The 21,461-nt window shown below is 34.1% G+C and overlaps 2 protein-coding genes and 1 long non-coding RNA gene across 4 annotated transcripts; 1 reads left to right on the top strand and 2 right to left on the bottom strand.

The window, feature by feature from the left end:
• The first annotated feature begins 7,634 nt into the window (after nt 1–7,634).
• Nucleotides 7,635–11,188, top strand: LOC113691547 (tropinone reductase 1-like). 2 transcript variants are annotated; one of them, XM_072054000.1, is made up of 5 exons: nt 7,635–8,151; nt 8,281–8,488; nt 10,046–10,262; nt 10,362–10,468; nt 10,586–10,702. In XM_072054000.1, the coding sequence occupies exons 1-5, from the start codon at nt 8,063–8,065 to the stop codon at nt 10,610–10,612; spliced, it is 648 nt and encodes a 215-aa protein (XP_071910101.1). In that variant the 5' UTR covers nt 7,635–8,062; the 3' UTR covers nt 10,613–10,702. The 2 variants fall into 2 exon arrangements, with proteins under 2 accessions (XP_071910101.1, XP_027065523.1); XM_027209722.2 differs by having other exon boundaries at nt 7,640–8,151; nt 10,629–11,188.
• Nucleotides 11,189–11,937: 749 nt separating this feature from the next.
• On the bottom strand, nt 11,938–13,520 carry LOC113693449 (zeatin O-glucosyltransferase-like). Its single transcript, XM_027211987.2, has one exon. It carries the CDS (start codon nt 13,445–13,447, stop codon nt 11,972–11,974), a length of 1,476 nt encoding a protein of 491 aa, XP_027067788.2. The 5' UTR covers nt 13,448–13,520; the 3' UTR covers nt 11,938–11,971.
• A 5,245-nt stretch (nt 13,521–18,765) lies between these two features.
• Nucleotides 18,766–21,147, bottom strand: LOC113691921 (uncharacterized). The gene is made up of 4 exons (XR_003448821.2): nt 21,059–21,147; nt 20,643–20,678; nt 20,468–20,518; nt 18,766–19,139 (listed from the first exon to the last, which is right to left on the bottom strand). It is a non-coding gene; the product is annotated as an uncharacterized lncRNA (long non-coding RNA).
• Between the last annotated feature and the right edge of the window lie 314 nt (nt 21,148–21,461).

The raw sequence follows: 21,461 nt of genomic DNA, 5'->3' as shown, positions 1-21,461 counted from the left end.
TATACATAGGCTGATAAGGTGCGATGGTAAGAAACCTGCAGGGGCAGTAAGAGTGAAAAATTGGAATTTTGAAGTCCAATTCTGCTGGCCATGGATAGAACTATACTGATAAAGACTCGAACAAAGCAAGAGGAGAGAGGAAGGGGGGGGGATTTCTAAAGGGCCCTTGAACTTTTACTATATATATTTATGAATAAATCTTATATACACTGACCGTGCAAATATTATCACTGTTGGATCCATAACACGCGTGCAAAAATTAAATTTCAAATTCAAAATTTGCGTAATTGTCATTTATCCAACGCGAACAGTGTATACACTGTCAGTGTATATGAAAGATTAATCCTATATATATATATATTGCCGTCAAAACTATTAGTGTACTATATTGCCCCCTCATCACACAAAAAGTTATGTAATTCTGTATATTGCCCCCTCAACCGTCTGTGGAACGGCCTGTAATTCTAAATTTCTTCTTTCTCCAACCATGTCCCTCAATTATAGCCACAGCTGTTGGCTGGCATTGATTATCACTATTCTACTGTCAATTTTGACCATGTTACATCTTTGGACTCTGTATTTTGCATAGATTTCAAATATGGATACATCTAAGATTTCAAACTACAAACAAATAAGAGAAAACTGAACAGAAGAGAGTAAATACCTAGATTAATAACAAATCATCCAATCATATTGAGAACTTGTCCTTAGCACCTTAAAATGGGTTATAAGCAGCTTAATAAATTAAGCTACATGTTAATTTTAAGAATGAATTTAAAAAACTGCATCTATTCCATTCTACAACAATGACATTCTGTATATTTTGTTAATATTAAGAATGAATATAGGTGTCTTAAACCAATTTTTATTTTGTAGAGAAAGAGTTTACTAGATATAAATACACAATTGGTATCTATCAGTATTAAAAAAATAGTTATTTAATCATTTACTTTTTAGATCGGATTTAAATCCACACACTTCAATCCTAAATTTACAATTTGGTGTACAATGATATATGTTATAAACAAGGGCGGTGCCATGTACGTCTCAAATATATATATTTTTCAACCTATAGAATAATCTCCAAAAGAATTAGACTTATTTTGTGTTGTCCCACTTTGGCCTCCCCTAAATTTTATATTACTTCCTTTCGCCCCATAATTACCATGCAAATGCGTTGGAACCTTTTGTAGTTACCCTTACCATTTGTACAATGAAACCTCGAAATTAAATATATTATACAATGCTATTTTCATTTTTTGTCTAATAATTTTTATTTACTTAAAATTGGACTTTTCTTATATATCAAACTACATGAATTACAACCGAACAAAATATTCATTTTATGGTTTGACCGTGCAGACATTATCCGCCTATTATATATACTAGCATTTAATCTTGCAATTATATATATAATTTTTTTTTTGGCTGAGAAGGCCTTAATTTAGTGGTTAAGGATGAGATTTCAAGACTTAGAGGTCCTGTGTTCTACTACCCCCTTTCTCCTTTCCACCACTTAAATCCCACTCCTCTCTTACTAAAAAATTTTTAAAAAAAATTAAATAAAAATTGTGTCCATTTTTAATTAATTTTTACAACATTGAATAAATTGGCGTATTCATAATAAATATTTGGTTGTACACAAAAGTCTACAAACCAACACATTATACACGTTTAAACTAATATTATCATGCCCTTGAATGAAGATCCTGACTCAGCTATTAGCTATAAATACTAATAATACAAGTCATAACTAGGTTGTAAATTTTAAAAAAAAAAAAAATTTTGGGGTACAATGGGTGTAGAATGTGAATTTTATCTGATTACCTTTCATACTTCATTTCTTTCCCCAGTTTGCCATCAGGGACAGCATGGATTACCCCTAACCTAGATTTCAAAGTCCACCACTGGATACGTTGTAGCAAGTCTTTTGATTAAAATTACAAAGAATATCTACCGTCTGTGCCACCAAACCATGCATTCCGACAAGATCACATGATTTTGCCTACTTATGCTCGCTCAGGTTGTCAAACGAGAATAATACATTGACTCCAGAAGTTATGGATCCTCCATAACGGATAAGCCTTTAACGTATCTCGGCCGACGACATGTTTAAAGGATCACGCTCATGGAGTTGCCTCGCCGTTTAGAGTACCTTTTCGCCGTTTAAAGGATCAAGTGGTACTATTTTTTGAATAAATTTTATATATATTGACAGTGTATATATTATTATCATCGTCATAGGATTCATAACATATGTGTAAAAGTCAAATTTTAAATTCAAATTTTGCATATTCGTCATTTATCCAACGTTGACAATGTATATACTATCAGTATAGCAAAGATTAATCTTTATTTTTTTTATTACAAATGTTTAAAATTCTTAGTCTAAGGTGCATATAATTCAAGTGTTAGATGATAATGTAACAGTTTTAGGGTAGGATTTTTCACGTGTATAAGGCATGTAATAGGAAAAATATTTGCAATGTTACTCCCTCGCCTCACACTCATGAAGAGGTTTTCATGTGGCTCTAGGTCGGAAAGAATTACATAAATCTGAAAAAAAAAGGAAATCAACTTTCTATTATGTGATTCGATTTTGATTGCAAATTGGCTTGTGCAAAGCACCTAGGACTAAAAATTTGTGCTCCCATATAATCAACTGAATCAAGAAAAGGGATTTAAAATCCCCAATAATTGCTTTGTTTGGATTGGCCATTTTTAAAAAAATAAGCATTTCAAATACAATGTTATATTAATACACAATAACTCAAAAAATATCTCATTCATAGAATATATCAAATATTTCAAAAAATTTTATAGTAAAAATTTTTCATATACATTGTTCTAGTAAAATTTTTTAAAAACATCCCAAAAAATGACTAATCCAAACGGATGTTCAAAACCCTGCATATGCAGTTGAGTATCTCTTTAGACTAGAGGGGTACACTCTCTCTAGCCCCTCATAATATAAACCTAATTGGGGTTTCTTCTATTCAGAATATGATAGAATAGATTATAAATGTTGTCGCATTGGAAAAAAAGATATAATCAACGTGATAAAAGCAAAGTGCATATAAGAAAAAGTACCCAAAAAGGAAAAGAAAGTGTACATAAGCAATTAACTTTCAACTCAATTAGGCAATTCTTGGGGCAATTATTGAACGTTGTACAAGAATTTAAAAACCAGAATAAAGCTTTCCCCAATGATCCCTTGAAGGTCACTCCAAGGTGACATTAAGGAAATTATTTGAGATCCAGTTTGTTCTTTTGCCTAAAACCAAGTACCAAAGTGTATATAAAGCAAAGGTGCCCAAAAAAAAAAGGTATATAAACAGGTTTCTGGGTGACTATCCAAAGCCCATATATAGTCTGTTTCTTTTTTCCGTTTTATTTGTTCTCTTTCTTTGTTTCTTTCTTTCAATTGGTAACCTCTACATTACTCTTAAACCCATGGCTGCTTATATGAGCAAAAATTTGTAGTGTAATTGTAATATCAGCTATAAGTTTGTTATGATCCTTTTGTTTTACAAACTAAATTACCGCAATTAAATAGTTTTGATGTTCACTAAATTGTGAACTCGCATTTTTTCCCCTTCTTGTTTTTGGTCATTCAGAACATATGCATGTATATTGTGGATCCGTACAAATTACCATGATATATTAGTTTTGATGTTTAATCCGTGTAAATTGAAATTTATTCTCCTTCTTGTTTTTGATCATTCAGAACATATGCCTACATGCTTGTGGATCTATATAGTTCTTACTTTTTTTTTAAGTTGTCCCTCCATACGCCATTAAAAATTTGATAAGAGTAACAAAGGATACCTCCTGATATATTCCATGACTAGTGTTTATAAAGAATCATGAAAGTGGTTTAAGATATAGGCAAAAAAAAAAAAAAAAAAAAACACACATTTTGCTTTGATGGATATTACCCGTTAAGAAAAATCTTATACTAAATGACATATGAACGAATTAATGAATAACCCACGTCCTTAATTTCAGATATGTTCATATTTGTGTCTATCATTTAGAAATGTTGTGATTTAGAGTCGCTAGAAATAGATGAACTCATTGAATTTTACCCTTTAAAGGGTGGGAGAATCCTTCAAAGAAAATCTAACACATCAAATTTCTATATTTGATTAATCCCTAAATCGAAATCGGCTGTGTATGTACATACATAACTATATATATATATTGCTCCGATTTGATGCAACCTAGAATTGAGTATATTCGAAAAGTTGGCCTAACATTTGTTGAGCAAAAACTAAAAACTAAGAGTTATAAAACATAAGCAATTGTTATTTTATTTATCATAATAAGATTATCCTAATAATTAGTTTAAGTTATATATTTCTGATAAATAATTTATCATATTTATGAGTTTTACAGGCTCGATAATCGATTCACTAAAAAGAATGTGTGATTATGCAGTGGTTTTATCAAGGTTAATTTAAAACTTGATTTTCAGCGAGTTTTTCATGGAATCAAAACTGTTTAGTGATTCAAAATCTTGAAGACATGCATATGAACGTTAAGTGATTCAAAATCTTGAAGAGAGAAGATTATTTTTGAGCATCATATGTTCTTTTGAGTCTCATAATTTAGTGAATTTATGATGTGTTATATATATATATATATATATAAAATAAAAGAAAAATACCTTCTCAAAAAGAAAAATAGAGAATCACGTGTATACTAATTTATGTCTTCTAGCGTCTTCCTTTGTGGGTTTAGCTCCAAGCGCAAAACGATTAATTAGATAATAAGTTCTATCAGCACCGACCACTTGGCCCGAGTTAAACTTGCATTCGGGACAGCAGTCCAGAAATTTTTGACGGGTAGATGATATGAGCCCATCATCAATGGCCGAAAATATTGGGAAATCTATTTCGATATTATTGATAAAAGAACTTTCCATTAATAATTTGGGCGGGATAAATTTTTACTATACGCGTTTGACAATCATGATCAATATATTTTCTTAATTTTTGTTTTTCTTTTTATTATTGTGAAATAAACCGTTGCCGTCCTGTATCCTTCTCCACACCTTACGACGTGACTATGTTTTCTGCCATTAATTTATCTCAATTCGTCTAGATTGTCAAGAGTTTCTGGATGATTGTCAGGCAATCGTCAATGCCTGGACAAGGGGCTCAAACAGTTATCAGGAAAAATCGTTCCGGACGATTTTGTGCAAAATGCACGCAGTATAATTTTATTTGCACATGACGTAACTCATTTTCAATAATATATAATTATAGAACAAAATTTTATGAATCCTATATATGATGTGAAAAACTAGTTACAAGATAAATTTTGAATCTTACATTTTTTCTGGCCAAATTTTGATCGTGAACCACCGGATACGGTTGCTTCCTGTAACCGCTCCTGCCCTTCTTCCGTCGAGGCCCTTGTCCGTTAAACTTGTACCCTGGGTCCCCATTTTTTATTTTTTTTTTCTTGGGTCCCCACTTAAAGTTATAGAAATTGGGTCATTTGGAAGGTGTTCAAATTTTATTTGACCGTTTGTCCTCTAATGGCACCGGACAAGCAATAAGAAGAGACAAGAAGTCTATTTATATAACTATTCAGCAGCTGGCAGTTGAGATATTCTAAAAGGTTTTTGATACCCTGCATTTTAACAGGTTGTTGAATCATTTAATTCTTTAATAATTTTGATTCATGTCATCCAATAGTTATATTTTTTTTGTACAAAAAATAAATTTCATTAAGAAATTGTTGGAAATCGTCCGGTACAATTTGATTTACATCTCTACTCTAGTGATAGGTTAAACGTGCATTTGAAATAATAGATTTACAGTTTAACAATAGACATAACAGATCTGAACGATTTTGATCAGGTCTAAAAAATACAAGAAATTTTTAAATTGCTTTCTAATAAGATAAACCGCTCGTAACTTCCTTTCCAATTGCTAAATCTACCGATCAACGACTTCCAATTCCAATAATGATGATATCTTAGTTAAATTCAAATGTTTAAATCCCCACATAGTATGAATATAATAAATGTCCAAATCCCAAATCCGTGCTTTATTTTTGAAAATAAATTATTTTTAACCAATAACAGTTCCCCATGCATAGCATAGGAGATAAGAGCTAGTTGGCACGTATAACGTTCTGAATTATTCTCGGACTTTTAAATTGCCCAAGCTGCAGCTTAATGAATTCAAACTTTCATTGATTAATTAATTCCAGCCCACCTTTTATGAACCACGACAGAAGAATCCATCCAAAAAAGTGTTGTCGATTGATAAATTAACTTTCACTGCTTCCTTGGTCAAATTGATTCCTAATAAACATACAAAAGTGGGTCAAGTTCAATATTTGCTGGTCAAATTAATTACACAAGTACCGTTTTAAATTTGAATAACAAAAGCATATTGTCAACTTCCCACTTATCGGTAATTTTGGGAGTAGGTGGGGAGTATCTTTCAGATGCTTTGACTCTAAAAAAATTGGCTAAAAATTTTTACCTAAACAATTAATAGTGTTTGGATTGATGTTTTCTATAAGAAAAATTTATGTTTTTCGTATATATATTTTTAATTAGCATTTTATTTCACTTATATCAAATTATTACAGTATATATATACACACACACACTAAAACTCCTAAAAATAGCAATTCAAACGGAGGATTCTTGTTGGCCGTAACCGACTCCGTTTTAGCAACTCTTTTTTTTTTTTTGATCATTCGTCGCTATTTTATCTATATCCTACTCTATCCTAATTTATCTAAAGGGAGGCCAACTGGACCTATGGGAAGCAGGTAAGGACTGAACCACTATCGGACCAAACAGGCGTACTACGCAATCGTTTGAATTTTTTAGAAAAGCCACTTATTATGGTAATTGATAGGAGGCATGGTTTAAAACCTTGACCTCCCACCTCCACCAAGCTCTTAAGAGCCCAAAGGCTGGTGGTTCCATTTTAGCTACTCAAAGGCTCCCATCTAATTGATACTACTAGCCCACACTGCATGATTGGCGCCAATGATTGTCCAAATATGAAAAGAGGCAACTAATGACTTAAAAACCATTCTGCCTTGTGTGATTAGTCATGTTTTTTGTTTTTTCCCTTGGAAGCTTATGAAAAGCAACATTTTTAGCTTAGGCCAACTTGTTATTATTTTATTACAGATTACACATCAACCCAATAAATTAACTTGGCTCTGATTAGGACCCTATGGGTTCAACGTCCAAGGTGGATTTTTTTTTATTTTTATTTTTTTATAAATATAAGTAATAAATTTTAAATCTTGAATTTCTCACTCATGTCCCCTTTTGGCGTAACACCTAACCCATCCGTCCTCCAATCTCGTTGGCGCTTTTTGTTACAAAATAATGCAGAATATTTTTCTGCTGGCCATGATAGTTCATGATGACACGGAAGTACCAAAAGTCGTAAATCATAACTAGCGCCCAAAATGAATTTTAAACTTCAAAAATTGAACTGATTAATGCTGTTTTGACCCATGTGGTGCCATTTGCTGAGACATCACTTTCTTTATGAGCGCATTTGTTGAGACAGGTGGACCTGGTCAGAAGACACTGCTCCTGTAGACTTGCCTGATCATTTTCCCCAGAAAAATACACATAAATTCACCTATCTATTACAAGCCACAGAAACATTGCAAGGGAGGCTAACTCCTCTATATTCCTCATCTAAGGGAAAGTAATGAGTCAAAACCAGCAATAGCTGCAAGAGGAGGTATCTGCAATCCGAAATAAGAGATTGAAAGGAATGATGAGCATTATCTGAAGTTTTGATGAATGAGATGATATCCTGACAATCCACTTCCACTTCCACTTCCACTTCCAGATTGAGATATATCAAGCGAGATATAGCCAGTTCCAGTCCATCCCTGATGCCCCAAAAGTTCAGCTAGGATATTGGTTGCAAAACCAATGTTCCTGCAGTAGCCTTTTTTCCACGGTCCCTAATGAGACCACCTGAACCAGCAATTTCATCCTGTTAATTTGTTCTTGCAAAGAAAGTGATTTCTCTCGAATATTGCAGATTAAAGTAAACACATGGCGAATGGAGAGCCCAGAATCAGTGAGCAGAGATGGTCGCTCAAGGGGCAGACAGCTCTTGTAACCGGGGGCACCAGAGGCATTGGGTCCGTGGAATTGAACTCTCGTCTTATATCACCGATCTCTCATCTTTCTTGTTCAGAATCTTCAGCAAATGGTCTGCTATCACGTTGTTTCAATCCTTACCTACTCCTACTTTTATGAATTGATTTCAGGCATGCCATAGTGGAGGAACTAGCCGGATTTGGTGCCAGAGTACATACGTGTTCCAGGAACCAAACAGAACTCAATGACAGATTAAAGGAATGGAAAGCCAAAGGGTTTCAAGTGAGCGGTTCAGTATGTGACTTGTTATCAAGAACTCAGAGAGAAGAGCTTATGAAGACTGTCTCCTCTGAATTTGATGCCAAGCTCAACATCCTCGTAAGTCGCCACTCCTATGTTAGTTTTCAAGCTTCAAGGTGATTTTCATAATGCTCAAAATATTTTGTTGAACTGAGACTGACTTTGATTAGTGTCCTGTCGGATTTGTTTGAGGTTATGGCTCATTCTGCTGTTGTAGGAACTACTACTTGGGATGTATTGCACACCGTAACTAGAGTAGAGTTTGTAGGACCAAAAATGGTTCTATCTTTTGTTCATGTCCCTTTACCTAGCGATAATTTCAGAAACCTCCCTGGGGTTTGGAAAATTTTACTGTCCTCCATCGCTTATCAATTTTTGATAACAAATTAGTCCAAGTTAGAAAGAGTACCTTTAAAAAAGTATTTTGATGAGCGAGATGATAATTTTATTTCGCAAATGCATTTTTGCTTCTTTTTCGTTTGATTTTATTTTGCAATTGATTTAGCCAAGATTTTTTTTTTTTAAATCTATAGATGCAACAAATTATTAGGCCGCATAAGTTGTTCAAACTTGATAAAGTTGGAATTCTTCCTTAGTAAGTTCATCAATTGGCGATCCATTGTGATTTGAATCTTCTGGTTTTTTAAATCTTTCTTGGTTATTTTTTTTCCCTGGCAAAATAAACATTACAATTATTTAACATGTCATAGACCCTTTAAAGGAAAAAGGAAATCTTATATGAACATTACAATCACTTGACTACCAATTTTATTTCACAGACATTATAATCGTCATTAAGTTCCAAATCTTAAAATTCTCTAAATGTCAGAATTTTTTACAACCAAAAAAATCCTGAAAAATTTAGTTGAAATTTGGGACGGGCAGGTTCAAATTCCAATTCCAACTGCATCATCTTTCTATATCAGTTGTGCACTTGTGCTCTAAAACTCAATAAAATTCTCATTTAACTAGTTTCTTTCTTTTAATTATTGCCAAGATTTTTCCCCCCAAAAAAATGTTCGTAATAAACCCCGAAGTGTTAGGGTAGAGCAGTAATTTCACCCCGAATGATGTAAGTAATGGACCTCAAAAATTTAACAGGAAAGGTCAGTGAAATTTTTCAGACCTCATGGGAAATCAGTGCACATGTTAGAAACCTCAAGTGAGGTTTCTGAAATTATCCCTTTTTCCTATTCTATGGTGGCTGAAGGGCACATAGGATAAGTACACATAAGATATATAGGTACCTAATATGTACGTTTTAGATGTAGGGTGTTCGGGAGTTACATATATTTGAACTTTACACCTTTTTTTTTTTTTTTTTGTCGATACGATAGATTATCCTACATTAGAGGGAGGAGAGGACCTGAAGAGGTCCCAGGGTAATCTTCTATATTCAAATCTTCCTATCTGTTGAGGCTTTTGTTTGTTTCCGTTAATCTTCTATATTCAAAATTGGATTTTGGACTGTATGTATCATCGTTCCTGCATTTGTTGGTCAGCAGCATGCCTCTTATATATATAGACAGCATATATATATATATATATATATATATATATATATATATATATATATATATATATATCACACTCTGAAATTACCTTGAACTTCATTTTTGAAATTCTTGCGTTTAGGTTAACAATGCTGCAACCACGAAAATGAAACGAGCTGAGAATTCTACTTCTGAAGATTATTCATTTTTAATGAGTACCAATCTGGAATCTTCATTTCATCTAAGCCAACTAGCTTATCCACTGCTAAAAGCTTCAGCAAATGGAAATATCGTATTCATCTCCTCTGTAGCTGGTGCCACGGCCCTACCGGGGCTTTCAATTTATTCAGCAACCAAAGGTAATCCACCAACAATAAAAAGAACAAAATCCTGTTAATGTCCAATATCAATACTGTCTGGAATGCTCTCAAAATTTGTCTTTTTTTCCTAACTTACAGGTGCAATTAATCAACTAACCAAGAATTTGGCATGTGAATGGGCAAAGGACAGCATTCGCGTCAACACTGTTGCACCATGGGCTGTTCGAACCACAGTTTTGAAACCAGTACGATATTATCCCATGCTCCTATGAATTCTTCTGCCATCAAGTGTAAAACTTGGGGCAAATTAATTTGTGTGTGTGTGTGTGATGAATTCTGTTTATTTGTTTCTTATTTTTTAGGGGGACAATATTTTACTTACAGCCTGAAATTTAATTCATTCAGGAGGAGGCTGATGAATCACTGTTACGTATGTTTTTCCCTTTGGTGAATCGAACTCCTCTGCGTCGAATTGCAGAAGCTAATGAGATTTCACCACTGGTGGCATTCCTTTGTCTTCCTGCTGCTTCATACATTACTGGGCAGGTTATTTGCGTGGATGGAGGATTCACAGCGGGTACTTCCGGGGAACAGGACTAGCAAGGTCGAATTCTCTCAAGTTCACGGCTGTGACTTGAAAGCATGGATCCAAGACACTAGTAAAATATCAGTTCCGTAAAAATGATGTAACAGAGTTTTTTTTAGGACGGGCCAGAGAAGTATTTTGCTGGTGAAAGAAAGGTACAATAATTTACAAAGAAAATCACAAATGTCATTGTGCCGAGCTCTGCTCTTGTTTAAACAGCTGTCTCTCGTTTATCCCTCTATTGCCTTCTTCTGAATCGTATTTGGATAGAGTGTTATTTGGAATAATTTCTGTAGCATTTTTTTTTTATGCGATGTATGTGAAATAAAAAAGTGGGTTGAGAAATGTGTTTATAATAGAAGCGAAATATTATTTTTAATGCTTCTTGGATACGCTGTATCAATGAAAAGAAAAAATAGTCAGAAAATAACAGGTTGGTAGCAAGATGTGCTCACCAAATATTTCAAAATGTTTTTGCCGGACATGGTTGTCAACCTTTGTGCTTCACTTCTTCTATCTATAATTGCAGGCTTGATGCTATTTAATATATTCGGAAATGACAAGGCAACAACTTAATTTCAAATAATCCAAATTAGGTGACAATTAAACAAATTGCCGCTTAGTTTAGCTTTTGCTTTATTGGCATGTGATTTTCCAAAGAGATCTCGTCCTGACGTGTGGATGAAAATGGATCGATAATGACAAAACAGCTTAAGTTTACTAAACAATGTACCATACCAAAATACTTGTAGTACAATTAAAAATTCTTAGTAATTGAATGAACTTGATAATTTGTATCCCTTAGAAGGGTTATTATCGCTTTCCCCCTTAAACTATATCACTACTATCAGTTTGCCACCTAACGTTAACTTTTAGTCACTTCACCCACATAAGTAATTCAACTCAACATGTTAAGAAATTTTAGACAAAAATACCATTTTATTCTATAGTATTACTACACTGTTATTATTACTTTATTCCTTTAAATTATAGTGATATAAAGGATTTAATTCCTAACATTATTTTGTTGGCATTTTACATCATGGTTAATCTAACTACAATTAAAAATTCTTAGTAATTGAAAATTCTTAGTAATTGAATGAACTTGATAATTTGTATCCCTTAGAATTCAGAAGTTCTTTTGATTCATGAACATAATTGATTAGGCCAAAAAAAAAAAAAAACTACCTAGAATATGAGCAGTGAAAGAATCCATCTCCAAACGACTATCACCACCATCCCTGATGGACTCCTCTACTCTTTTGCTCAATTCTTTTGCCCTTTGCCTCATCTCCTCTCCTTCTGTAGAATCCATCAATCTTCTCACGGCATTTTCAATGGTAATAGATGTCATAAATTCATCTTGCCGGGACCAATCCCTTATTAATAGAGCAATCTTCAGCACCTTTGCCATTAGTATACTGTTTCTCGGCTGGTCAGAATGCATAGGCCATGCTGCCACGGGCACTCCCATGCTAATGCTTTCCATACAGGAATTCCATCCGCAATGACTCATGAAATCACCAGTTGATGAATGTCCAAGAATCTCCAACTGGGGCGCCCAATCGCTCACAACTATTCCTCTCCCTTTGATTCTCTCTTCAAATCCTTCAGGCAACTGAGCCTTCCTGACTTCCCCATAAAAAATACCTACTTTATCTGCATCCCTCAGTACCCATATGAACTTTTGCCCGCTTTTCTCTAATCCAATTGCAATCTCTTTGGCTTCATCATCTGATACCGAAACTGATGAACCAAAGGAAATGTAAATGACTGAGTTTGGGGCCTGTTTGTCGAGCCACTCCAGGCAATAGTGTCTCTTGTTGGAGTGTTGCTGCTCATTTATCACAACTGGATTGAAGGGTCCAATAGCCCATTGCTTGTCTGTATCAACAGTACTGGCTTTTGCAAGGAGATCAAGGTACGGACCCTCTATTGCTCTACATGTATCATACAGGTAACCAGCGTTATTTGGCCTGGAATCCTCTTGCAGTTTTATATATTCTATAATCTCTGGAGGGTTACAAGTTTCAAGAGTTGGAAGATCTTCCAGTGATTCAAGTAGCTCAGGCTCCAGTAGTCTGGGTTTCCCTCCAAATTCCCAAAGATATGAGTAGAAAGTGAACGCAGAGGTGCTATAAAAGCAGCAGGACTCCGCATTTGGAATCAAACCCACATCCTGGATGACATATGGCATGAGAGAGTCGTGAATAACTACTAATCTTCTTGCTGAGCTTGACAGTTGTTGTAGAAGTTTATAAATTGGCTCGCGAAGTTTGACTGTTGCATTAAACATTGAAATGAGATGGAAGGGGTATTTGGTCGTGGCATTTGGATTGGTAGGAGGAGTTTCATAAGAAGGGACTGGGAATTCGTGGAAATGGATGTTGGAAATGGCAAGCGGATCCCAACCTTGGACACGAACCTTTGCCTGGAGGTTATGAGTGGCCGTGCTGACGTAATGAACGGGTAGATTGTAGGAGGAGATGAGGCGGGAGAGATGGATCAGCTGGTTGAGATGGCCTTGTGCTGGAAGAGGAACCATGACCACAGTTACTTCAGTTTCTTGAATACTAGTGCCCTTCTGGCCTTGGTTTTGGTTTTGGCTTCGGACAGTAGTATGATCATGTGTGTCCATTGGAAAGATTTGGGAACCAGAAATGTTGAAAAGTTCCTTACTAGTTCACGCTTGGCTTGTTAGAACTCCTGAGTTGAAGTTGGTGTCTGTTGCTTTGGCAATATTTACTGAATCATAAATATTTCTCTGATCAAGAAATGTACATGTTGCTTGAGGATTTCTTCCCCTTAAAGCTACTATCAATAATTGGCTTCAGAAACTGAGATGCCAACAATTTCCAAGAAGGAAAAGTACTCTTGTGTCTTGAAGGTGATTTGCCTAATTGAATAGAATTTGTGGAGTTAAATTGTGAGTTAGGTTTTATTTTACTCATTTTTCTATTGGCTACTTTACTATGAACCCCCCATCCGCCATCCCACTTTCCACAATTCGGTCCTACATTTCTCAACTACTCTAGAAAAATATCCTGTCTTCCTAAACTTCTTGAAACATAATTTCTAGAACAACCATGCTTGTCACTTGAATTTCCTCCCACGAAATCTTACACAAACTATGTTTCTGTCAACAAGATGTTCGTCTGCCTGCTTTACTCAAACAGCTCCTGTCAGCATGGATTAATTAGTTCATGGATTGCTTGCGAAGCCATACCATACCATCTGGCTCTAAGTACTGATGAGAAAAATTGAACATCTATAAAAGAAAGTATTCATATCATTGACCATCTACATTGCGAGATAAGCAAAATCTGATTTTAATTTAAGTTTGGATTATTGGAACTGCATAGGAAATAATGCTTTGAGGCTGGGGATATATGATTAAGATACTGAGATGAGACACATAGGCGCAATGGAAGTATTCATGTTTGATAACCACCGAGCTAAGCCACCACCAAAATTGGTGGGGTGGGAGGTCAAGGGATCAAACCCTGCCTCCCACCATTGGCCACAAAAATGTGGTAAGCCACTTTAAGTGGCTTCCAGAGGAGTGCATGGTGCACTCGTCTGAGCCGATAGGTGGTTCAGTCCCTTTCAATTTTTCCTTGACCTCTTTAGGTCCCCTTTCCCGTAACATAGAATAATTGTAGATCTATCGTATCGAAAAATAAAAATATTCATGTTTGATACAGCAGTGAAGCAGCAGAAGGCTGCAAGAAAATTCAGTGGTTGGTTGATGACGGATCAAGGGCTTCTGCAGTTATTAGTTTCAACTGCATGGTACACTATTAGCACGATAAATGTAGATATTAACACAATCTATAAGATGTAAAAATACGACAAATTTTTAAATAGATTGAAATTTGTGTCCTACATGTAATCTATTCGTCTAATTTCACGATAACCCATCTATCACTGTCAACTACACGCGATTGCCAAGGATTTGTATCCCTTGACGACTGCCAAGTCCACTTCCCAATCTCCAATTACATGAGAATGCTACTAGGCGGATTATGGTACCATAAATTAGCACTGGATTCGTGAAATAGCGACAAAAAACAAAATTAGCAATTAGTTGAATTCACGACGACAAAGAAACTGATCAAAAAGTTGAAGAACGTTACGCATGCAATAAGAATTTCATTCTTCTAATTAGATCAAAAAGTTTTTTGATCTCATTATCATCTTTTAATTTTTCATTAAAAAATTACATCTACCAGATTTATAAAAATTAACAGATAAAATTGCTGTGTTATGACAATTAAGATACACCAAGAAAAGGATAAGAGTGTGTTAAAAAAAAAAACACTTCAAAATTTGGGCGAGCCTATTTTTGAGTCCGAAGCCTAATAAGCTAAAAGAGTAGAGCTCGTGCAAAGCCCAAAGTATTTGTAGCTGGGTGAAAATATACGATTTCTAATGTAAGCCAGTGCTTTTGCTAATCCAAGGCCTAGACCAAAAGGCCCAATTGACGTGCTTGCTACCGGTGGAATATTCTCAATTGAATCCACAATTGGAAAAAGCTCTTTTTAGGGGAAATGGGACCGTTCCTGGCAGTTGACGGCCATGATTTGGTCAAAAAATTTTGTGCGGCTCAGATCACATATTGTAACCAATGTTTTCAGGATCGGACCGGACCGACCGGTTCAACCGGTTGGACCGCGAACCGGACAGACCAACGGTCCGGTCTAGAGCTAAAGCCGGAGAGTAGTCAAAAACCACTAGAAACCTCGGACGAACCGTGAAAACCTGCTTAGACCGTGAACCGGCGGTTTTTGAAACTTTTCAAAATGAATTTCTAAATTGCAGCCACCAAGAGTCGAACACCACCAGACCTTGTGTTTGTCATAAGAAGCCCTTACCACTAAACCATAGGCAGTGGACAAGTATATTTTGTCTTAGATATCTACTTAACTTATTAAATGAAAAACTAAAAATACCCCAAATCTAAGACACATCAAACTTATTTCTTTGTATATAAAAAATATATAAATGCAAAGATAGTAATAATTGTTAGTATATGTGTATATATATATAATAAATTAGGTGAATATTAAATGTGTTAGGACAACCGTTAAAAAAATCCTTTAATAAAATAGCTTTTTCAAATTATTTTTTAAATTTTTGTAGAAAAATGTACGACAACGATTTAATATGTGTAGAATAAAAATAATCAAGAAATAGATTAGTGAAAAAATAAAAAAATTAAAAAAAATGACAATCCAAACAAGGTCTAATTTGGTAACACATTCGGACACATTCGGACACATTCGTACTTTACATCCAAAATTATTATTGAATAAGTAATTATTATTTTAAAAATATTTATAATTACATTGTACACATTCGTATTTTACATCATGACTCCTTGATTTTTTTTATTTGTGTGAATAAACAAAATACTTAAAAATTTTAATTCCAATTACAACTCAAAACAATATCGTAGGTAGTAAGATTGAATAAGGATATTGTTACCTAACTGACTGGTAAATAAGTATTAAATAAGGGAACATTGATAAATAATTGGGCGCTAATAACAATTTTCGAGTGGACAAAAAATGTGAATATGGAGAATTTTTTTCTTTCCAATGAATATGGACTGAGTGAGAAAGTCAAATGGCGGAAATGTAAACACAAATTTGAAAAAAGTTAAAAAAGAATTATTTTTCTTTAACCCAAATTATTTAATGCTACAACCACTCACTTTTATCTCATTTTTTGTTTCTTATCAAGTTTGCATTTCTATTTTCGATTCTCTTGACTTCCTTCGAACTCCAAACTTTCCTTTTTAAATTGCAATCTCTAAATTTCAAAGACGTAAATTAAAATTTAAGTTCACAATGTCAAATTCTCATAGGCATGAATTTTGTATAATTTCAAAATATTGTGATATTTTTGGGTTAGATTTAAGATTATTTTGGTAGATATAATTGAAATTGAAATGAAATTTATTTGTTTTAACTTATAATTTAAAAAATTTATTTTTGAAAATCCAAGTTATTCAAAAATACTTAACTTTTCATCATATAAAGTTTTAAATTAGTCTATTGCATGCCTTATTTTGTGTATATATATATTTATATAAATTATTTTTTAAAAAATTCATTGAACCGAGATTGAACCGGTCCGACCGGTTGAATCTCGACTCTTTCACTTCACCGGTTCAATTGACGGCCCGGGTTTTAAAACATTGATTGTAACTCGATTTTCACGCTGTGTGTGGGACCCACAAAAATTTGTTTTAAAATTACATCGTGTGCAAAGAAAGTTACACCGTGTGCAATCAAAGTTACGCACAGTGAAAAATGCGCATAATCGGCAAAAGCGGTTGCACCTGTAACCGTTTGTGCCCCTTGTCCCTTTTTAGGATACTAGGAGAGGAACACTGCACATAGTTACAAATTTAATATGCCCGGTGGGAAGTTAAAAGGCTAATATGACCAGAGGCCTCATTGGCTTTATTTTTCCAACTAAAAATTATTTTTTTATCATTTTCTGTATGTGGTAGATAATGAAGCATTTTGTCAACATTTCAATTAAGAAAAGAAATAATACTAATAAAGTTGAAGAGCATAATAACACATAATTGAGGTAAGCTCTCCAACTGTACGATGCATCTCATTACCTGTGAAAGTTACAATTTAAGATATAAGATACATTTATCCAGAAATATTGATTGCTATATCTAGAAATGCCTCTCGTCTTTTCTTATCTAGCATCACGTTCAATCAGCCAATTACAGTGGAACTATGTATTAGTGGTCAAAATTTCAAAAAAAAAAAAAATCATCACAAAGTTTGATATCTATACTAAAGCAAGTGGTTGTTGAAGTAAATAATGGCTTTTGCTAAAGATATTGGAAAGGATAAAACAAAGTATCAAGCATTCATGACAAAACTCCATGAGCTTCTGTGAGAACTCGAAAAAAATTCTTTATTTTCTAGTCATTAGTTTATTTTCTTGCATACAATTTTTATACCTTTCTTTATTATATTAATTTTTGAAAGATTTTTATAAGGGAATTAAGTTGTTAAGACATTTTTTCCGGTACAAGTTAGTTTATGTGACGTTAGTAGTGTATATTGGACGTGGGTCCCACTAGTGCGATGAACTGGTGAGTGTACCATTCTCCTGAATTGTTACTTAACTGGTTTATCTGTACTTGCAATTTGTGACTCGATTAACTGTGACTCCTGTTTATTCTGTATGAGACGAGGGTGTACTTTATCACACTCGTTTCTCTTGCTTGTTTACTAGTTCCTGTATCAATTTGGACTTGTTATCTATGTCTGCTATGATGTCGTTGGAAGTGTATCCAACGACCTTTCTGTTAAACCTGAACTCAACCTCATGGAGAGTCAATTGAATCGAGCCAGTAAGGACTTGATCGAGGAAAATTGACAATCCATGGGTGCCTGTTCTTGGAAAATTTTTGGATATTGGAGACTCTGGATTTCCGGTATACTCAAGTATTACAATTCATGTTTCCTGTTGAAGAGTTCGGGCCCGGCAAGGGGTACGTTTGGTGAACGAAATTTGGTGTAAAGTGGGGTCTACAGTCATGTTGGTTTCTCCGAATGTTGACGGAGAGTCAACGAGTTGTGATGAAATACTGCAATGGGAATTTGGCTCCTGAGAGCCACTTGTATCCTTTCTATTTGAGGTGTTTGTTCATTTCCTATGTGTGTTGAGTATATGTGCCTTAAAAGTGAAATGCCATGATTCTTGACTACTTATACTTGTGATACCTCATTGAGCGTAAGCTCACCCCGTTCCCATTATTTTTGTTTTCCTTACAGGGTTCATAATTTTGAGAGCTATGATTTTTGAAGAAAAAGTCGAGCTAGTGTAGACATTCTTTTGATTATGCTCCTCTATAATCGAAACCTTAATTGTCCTTTGTAAACGTATGGTTACTATGGCTTGTATTTCAAGTTAACTTGTTGAAGACTCTGATGAATATATGTAAATAAGTGTTTAATCAAGTGTTTCAAGCGTATTCATTTGAGATTGTACGTTCCTATGGTAATGTGAACTTTCTTGTATCCATTGGAAAAATCGAGCGAGTGCAAAGCTTGAACGAGGAAGAAAACAATTGGTCGGATTTTGACGCGTTCCGCGATCCTTTGCGTTTTCTGATGATTCATTTTTTCGAAGTTCTTTGGACCATTTGATAAGGGTTATGAATGATTTGATCTGTAGTCCTGGCGAGAATTGGGCAGGCGGTCCGTTGACCTTTTGGTTTGCTTTAGGGGAAGGTGGGGTTGTCACAACTTCCATTAGCTTCCAAGTTCCAGCTATCTAAATATCAATCAGATCTGCCAAGAAGGAATCATATTATAATTTAATAACATTTTGTGTAAATAGTAGAATGACAATCTTGTTAAATCACAGATAACGCACCCGTAGTTTTTGCCACATTTCATTGCAAATACTAAAGCATGAAATATAAAACAAAGTCGTCAAGAACACATTCCCTACTCATAAGTTTGAGCCACAATTATATTTTGAATAATACCTCTTGCCATTCAACTTTTTCTCAAACATTAATGTTGGATATATAAATAAAAAATAGAAAGCCAATAAACAGCAGACGCATTTTGAGCCACTATCTTATTTGGATAAATACCTCCTGCTAGCCAATTTTTTCTCAAACATGAATGCTAGGTAAATAAATAAAGAACTGAAAATCAAAAACAACATATGCATTTTAGCCTATAAATCATGTAGTTATATTTCATTCATGCCACATTTTCGTCGAGACAACATGAATGAACATAGGACATCAATTTAAACTAAAAGAAAATTTTCTCTTCTTTCTTAAAAAGCTCAATGATAGAACAAAAAGCTCCAAAAAATCAAGAAAAAGCTACAGAGAAATTTCAATATATTAGTTTGATATTTGTTAGAGTTTATTTTTTAAATCCTAAAACGCAATTTATTCTCTATGTAATTCTTAGATTTTAATTTTCTTTTTAACATAAAGGTGTTAGAAAATTCTAGTTGCCTAATTGAGAAAAGGTGGAGAAGCTAAGGAGTAATCACCACCTATTGATCATTCCCCACTATACACAATTTGGCTAAAAATTTAGGGTGGCAATCTTTAAACTTACAACTAGGATGGAGCACATGAACATTCTTTTTCTATATGCAAAGATCTTATCTTAAGATTCTTTTAGCCATTTCAGTTACATCATTCTGACTACTCAAACATGAAAGCATTAGGAGGATAGGACAGCGAGTAACAAAAGCTACAATCAGTCAATGTACATCATTTTCTTAGAAATTACTGCATCTAAAGAGTTATTAAAAAATGACACCATCAAAGCAAAGAAAAAATTTATAATGATTTCATCAGCAATCATAACTTTCAATGAAATAGGGTGAAAACAAATGCTATTAATCCTGGACTAAAGATCTTAAAGGAATGGAGCAGCCAAAGAAGACTTGCAACCTCTTATTGATGAATTTACTAAAATAGGTAAAATACTAAAGAAACTGACTCTAAATCTAAAGGAAACGCAGTACTTTCACAAAATTTCATACTCGACATTTTTCAAGAATAGTAAATAGGGTAATGTGACCAGAAAATTATGGTAAAATGCTAAGAAAAAAATGAAGAGAACACTAAAACATCAAAACATACCTTTAAGGCTAAATGAAAAAAATTAGCCTCCTTTTTGCTTTGTTCCTTCATCTAACAAAAATTTAGAATAAATAAATATCAGAAAAATCAAATTTATTAGGAAAAATAAAAGGAAAATGAAATTATATTAACTTTTCTCTATGGGAAAAACACAGAGAGTCGATACAATGCTCACCTTGAGAAAAGAATTCGCAGATCTTAACATCTCAAGCTACAACAAACATTTGAAACTTATGAGAGAGCATAGATAATTAATATGTTAGACCATCAAATCTATCATAGGATATGTGAGACCACAATAAGGAACAAGAAAATCACAATAAAGCATAAGGATTGGCATGAAGTGAAGAAATTGTGTTTCCCAATTAATAACCAGACATTAAGCACTAAACATCTAAAATGCATTTCCAAAATTTCACATCCAGTTCATACCGATGCAATACTTTTTCAAGTTGAACATATTCCTTTGTAATAAAATCCAAAAGCATAACATACAAAGGACACGAAGGAAGAGGGAAAGGTGATTTGTTGCTTTTAGCCAAGGAAAAATCAGCAAAAAAATGCTAGAAAAAAAAAAAACCAAAGGCAAACCTGAAGTGAACATTTTGCCAAAAACTGAACTATTCTTTCCTTCTTCTCGTGCTCCATTAGTCTTCAAAGTTCAAGATATGGAAATCGTGTCGATCTAGGTGATAAGAAAATAGAACAAAATATTAACAAATCATGATTTTGTTTAGCGAGTTAAGGAGACTTGCCTTTTTTTTTGGAACACCCTTTTATTTCCTTTTCTTAAAGGTCGAGGGAGATTTTTTGTGGCTCCCAAAAGAAAAAAAGAATTATACAGAAAAGTTATGGCAAGCAAAAAAAGAAGAAATTATACGTAAAAAAGGGAAAATGAAGGTGAGAAAATAAAACCTGTGAGTAGCCAGATGAAAAAATAGTGAGCGATCTACAAGATCACACAAAAAATTGTGATCCAAAAAAAGTAACAATT

This window comes from Coffea arabica, chromosome 6c (genome assembly GCF_036785885.1).
Source record: "Coffea arabica cultivar ET-39 chromosome 6c, Coffea Arabica ET-39 HiFi, whole genome shotgun sequence".
Taxonomy (NCBI): Eukaryota; Viridiplantae; Streptophyta; class Magnoliopsida; order Gentianales; family Rubiaceae; genus Coffea; species Coffea arabica.
This window is presented reverse-complemented; position numbering and strand designations above follow the sequence as displayed.

Coding starts and splice junctions, on each gene's coding strand:
- LOC113691547 (XM_027209722.2), top strand. CDS start 8,063: ATGGCGAATGGAGAGCCCAGAATCAGTGAGCAGAGATGGTCGCTCAAG. Junction 8,489..10,045: donor ATGCCAAGCTCAACATCCTC/GTAAGTCGCCAC, acceptor TCTTGCGTTTAG/GTTAACAATGCTGCAACCAC. Junction 10,469..10,628: donor GAACCACAGTTTTGAAACCA/GTACGATATTAT, acceptor TAATTCATTCAG/GAGGAGGCTGATGAATCACT.
- LOC113693449 (XM_027211987.2), bottom strand. CDS start 13,447: ATGGACACACATGATCATACTACTGTCCGAAGCCAAAACCAAAACCAA.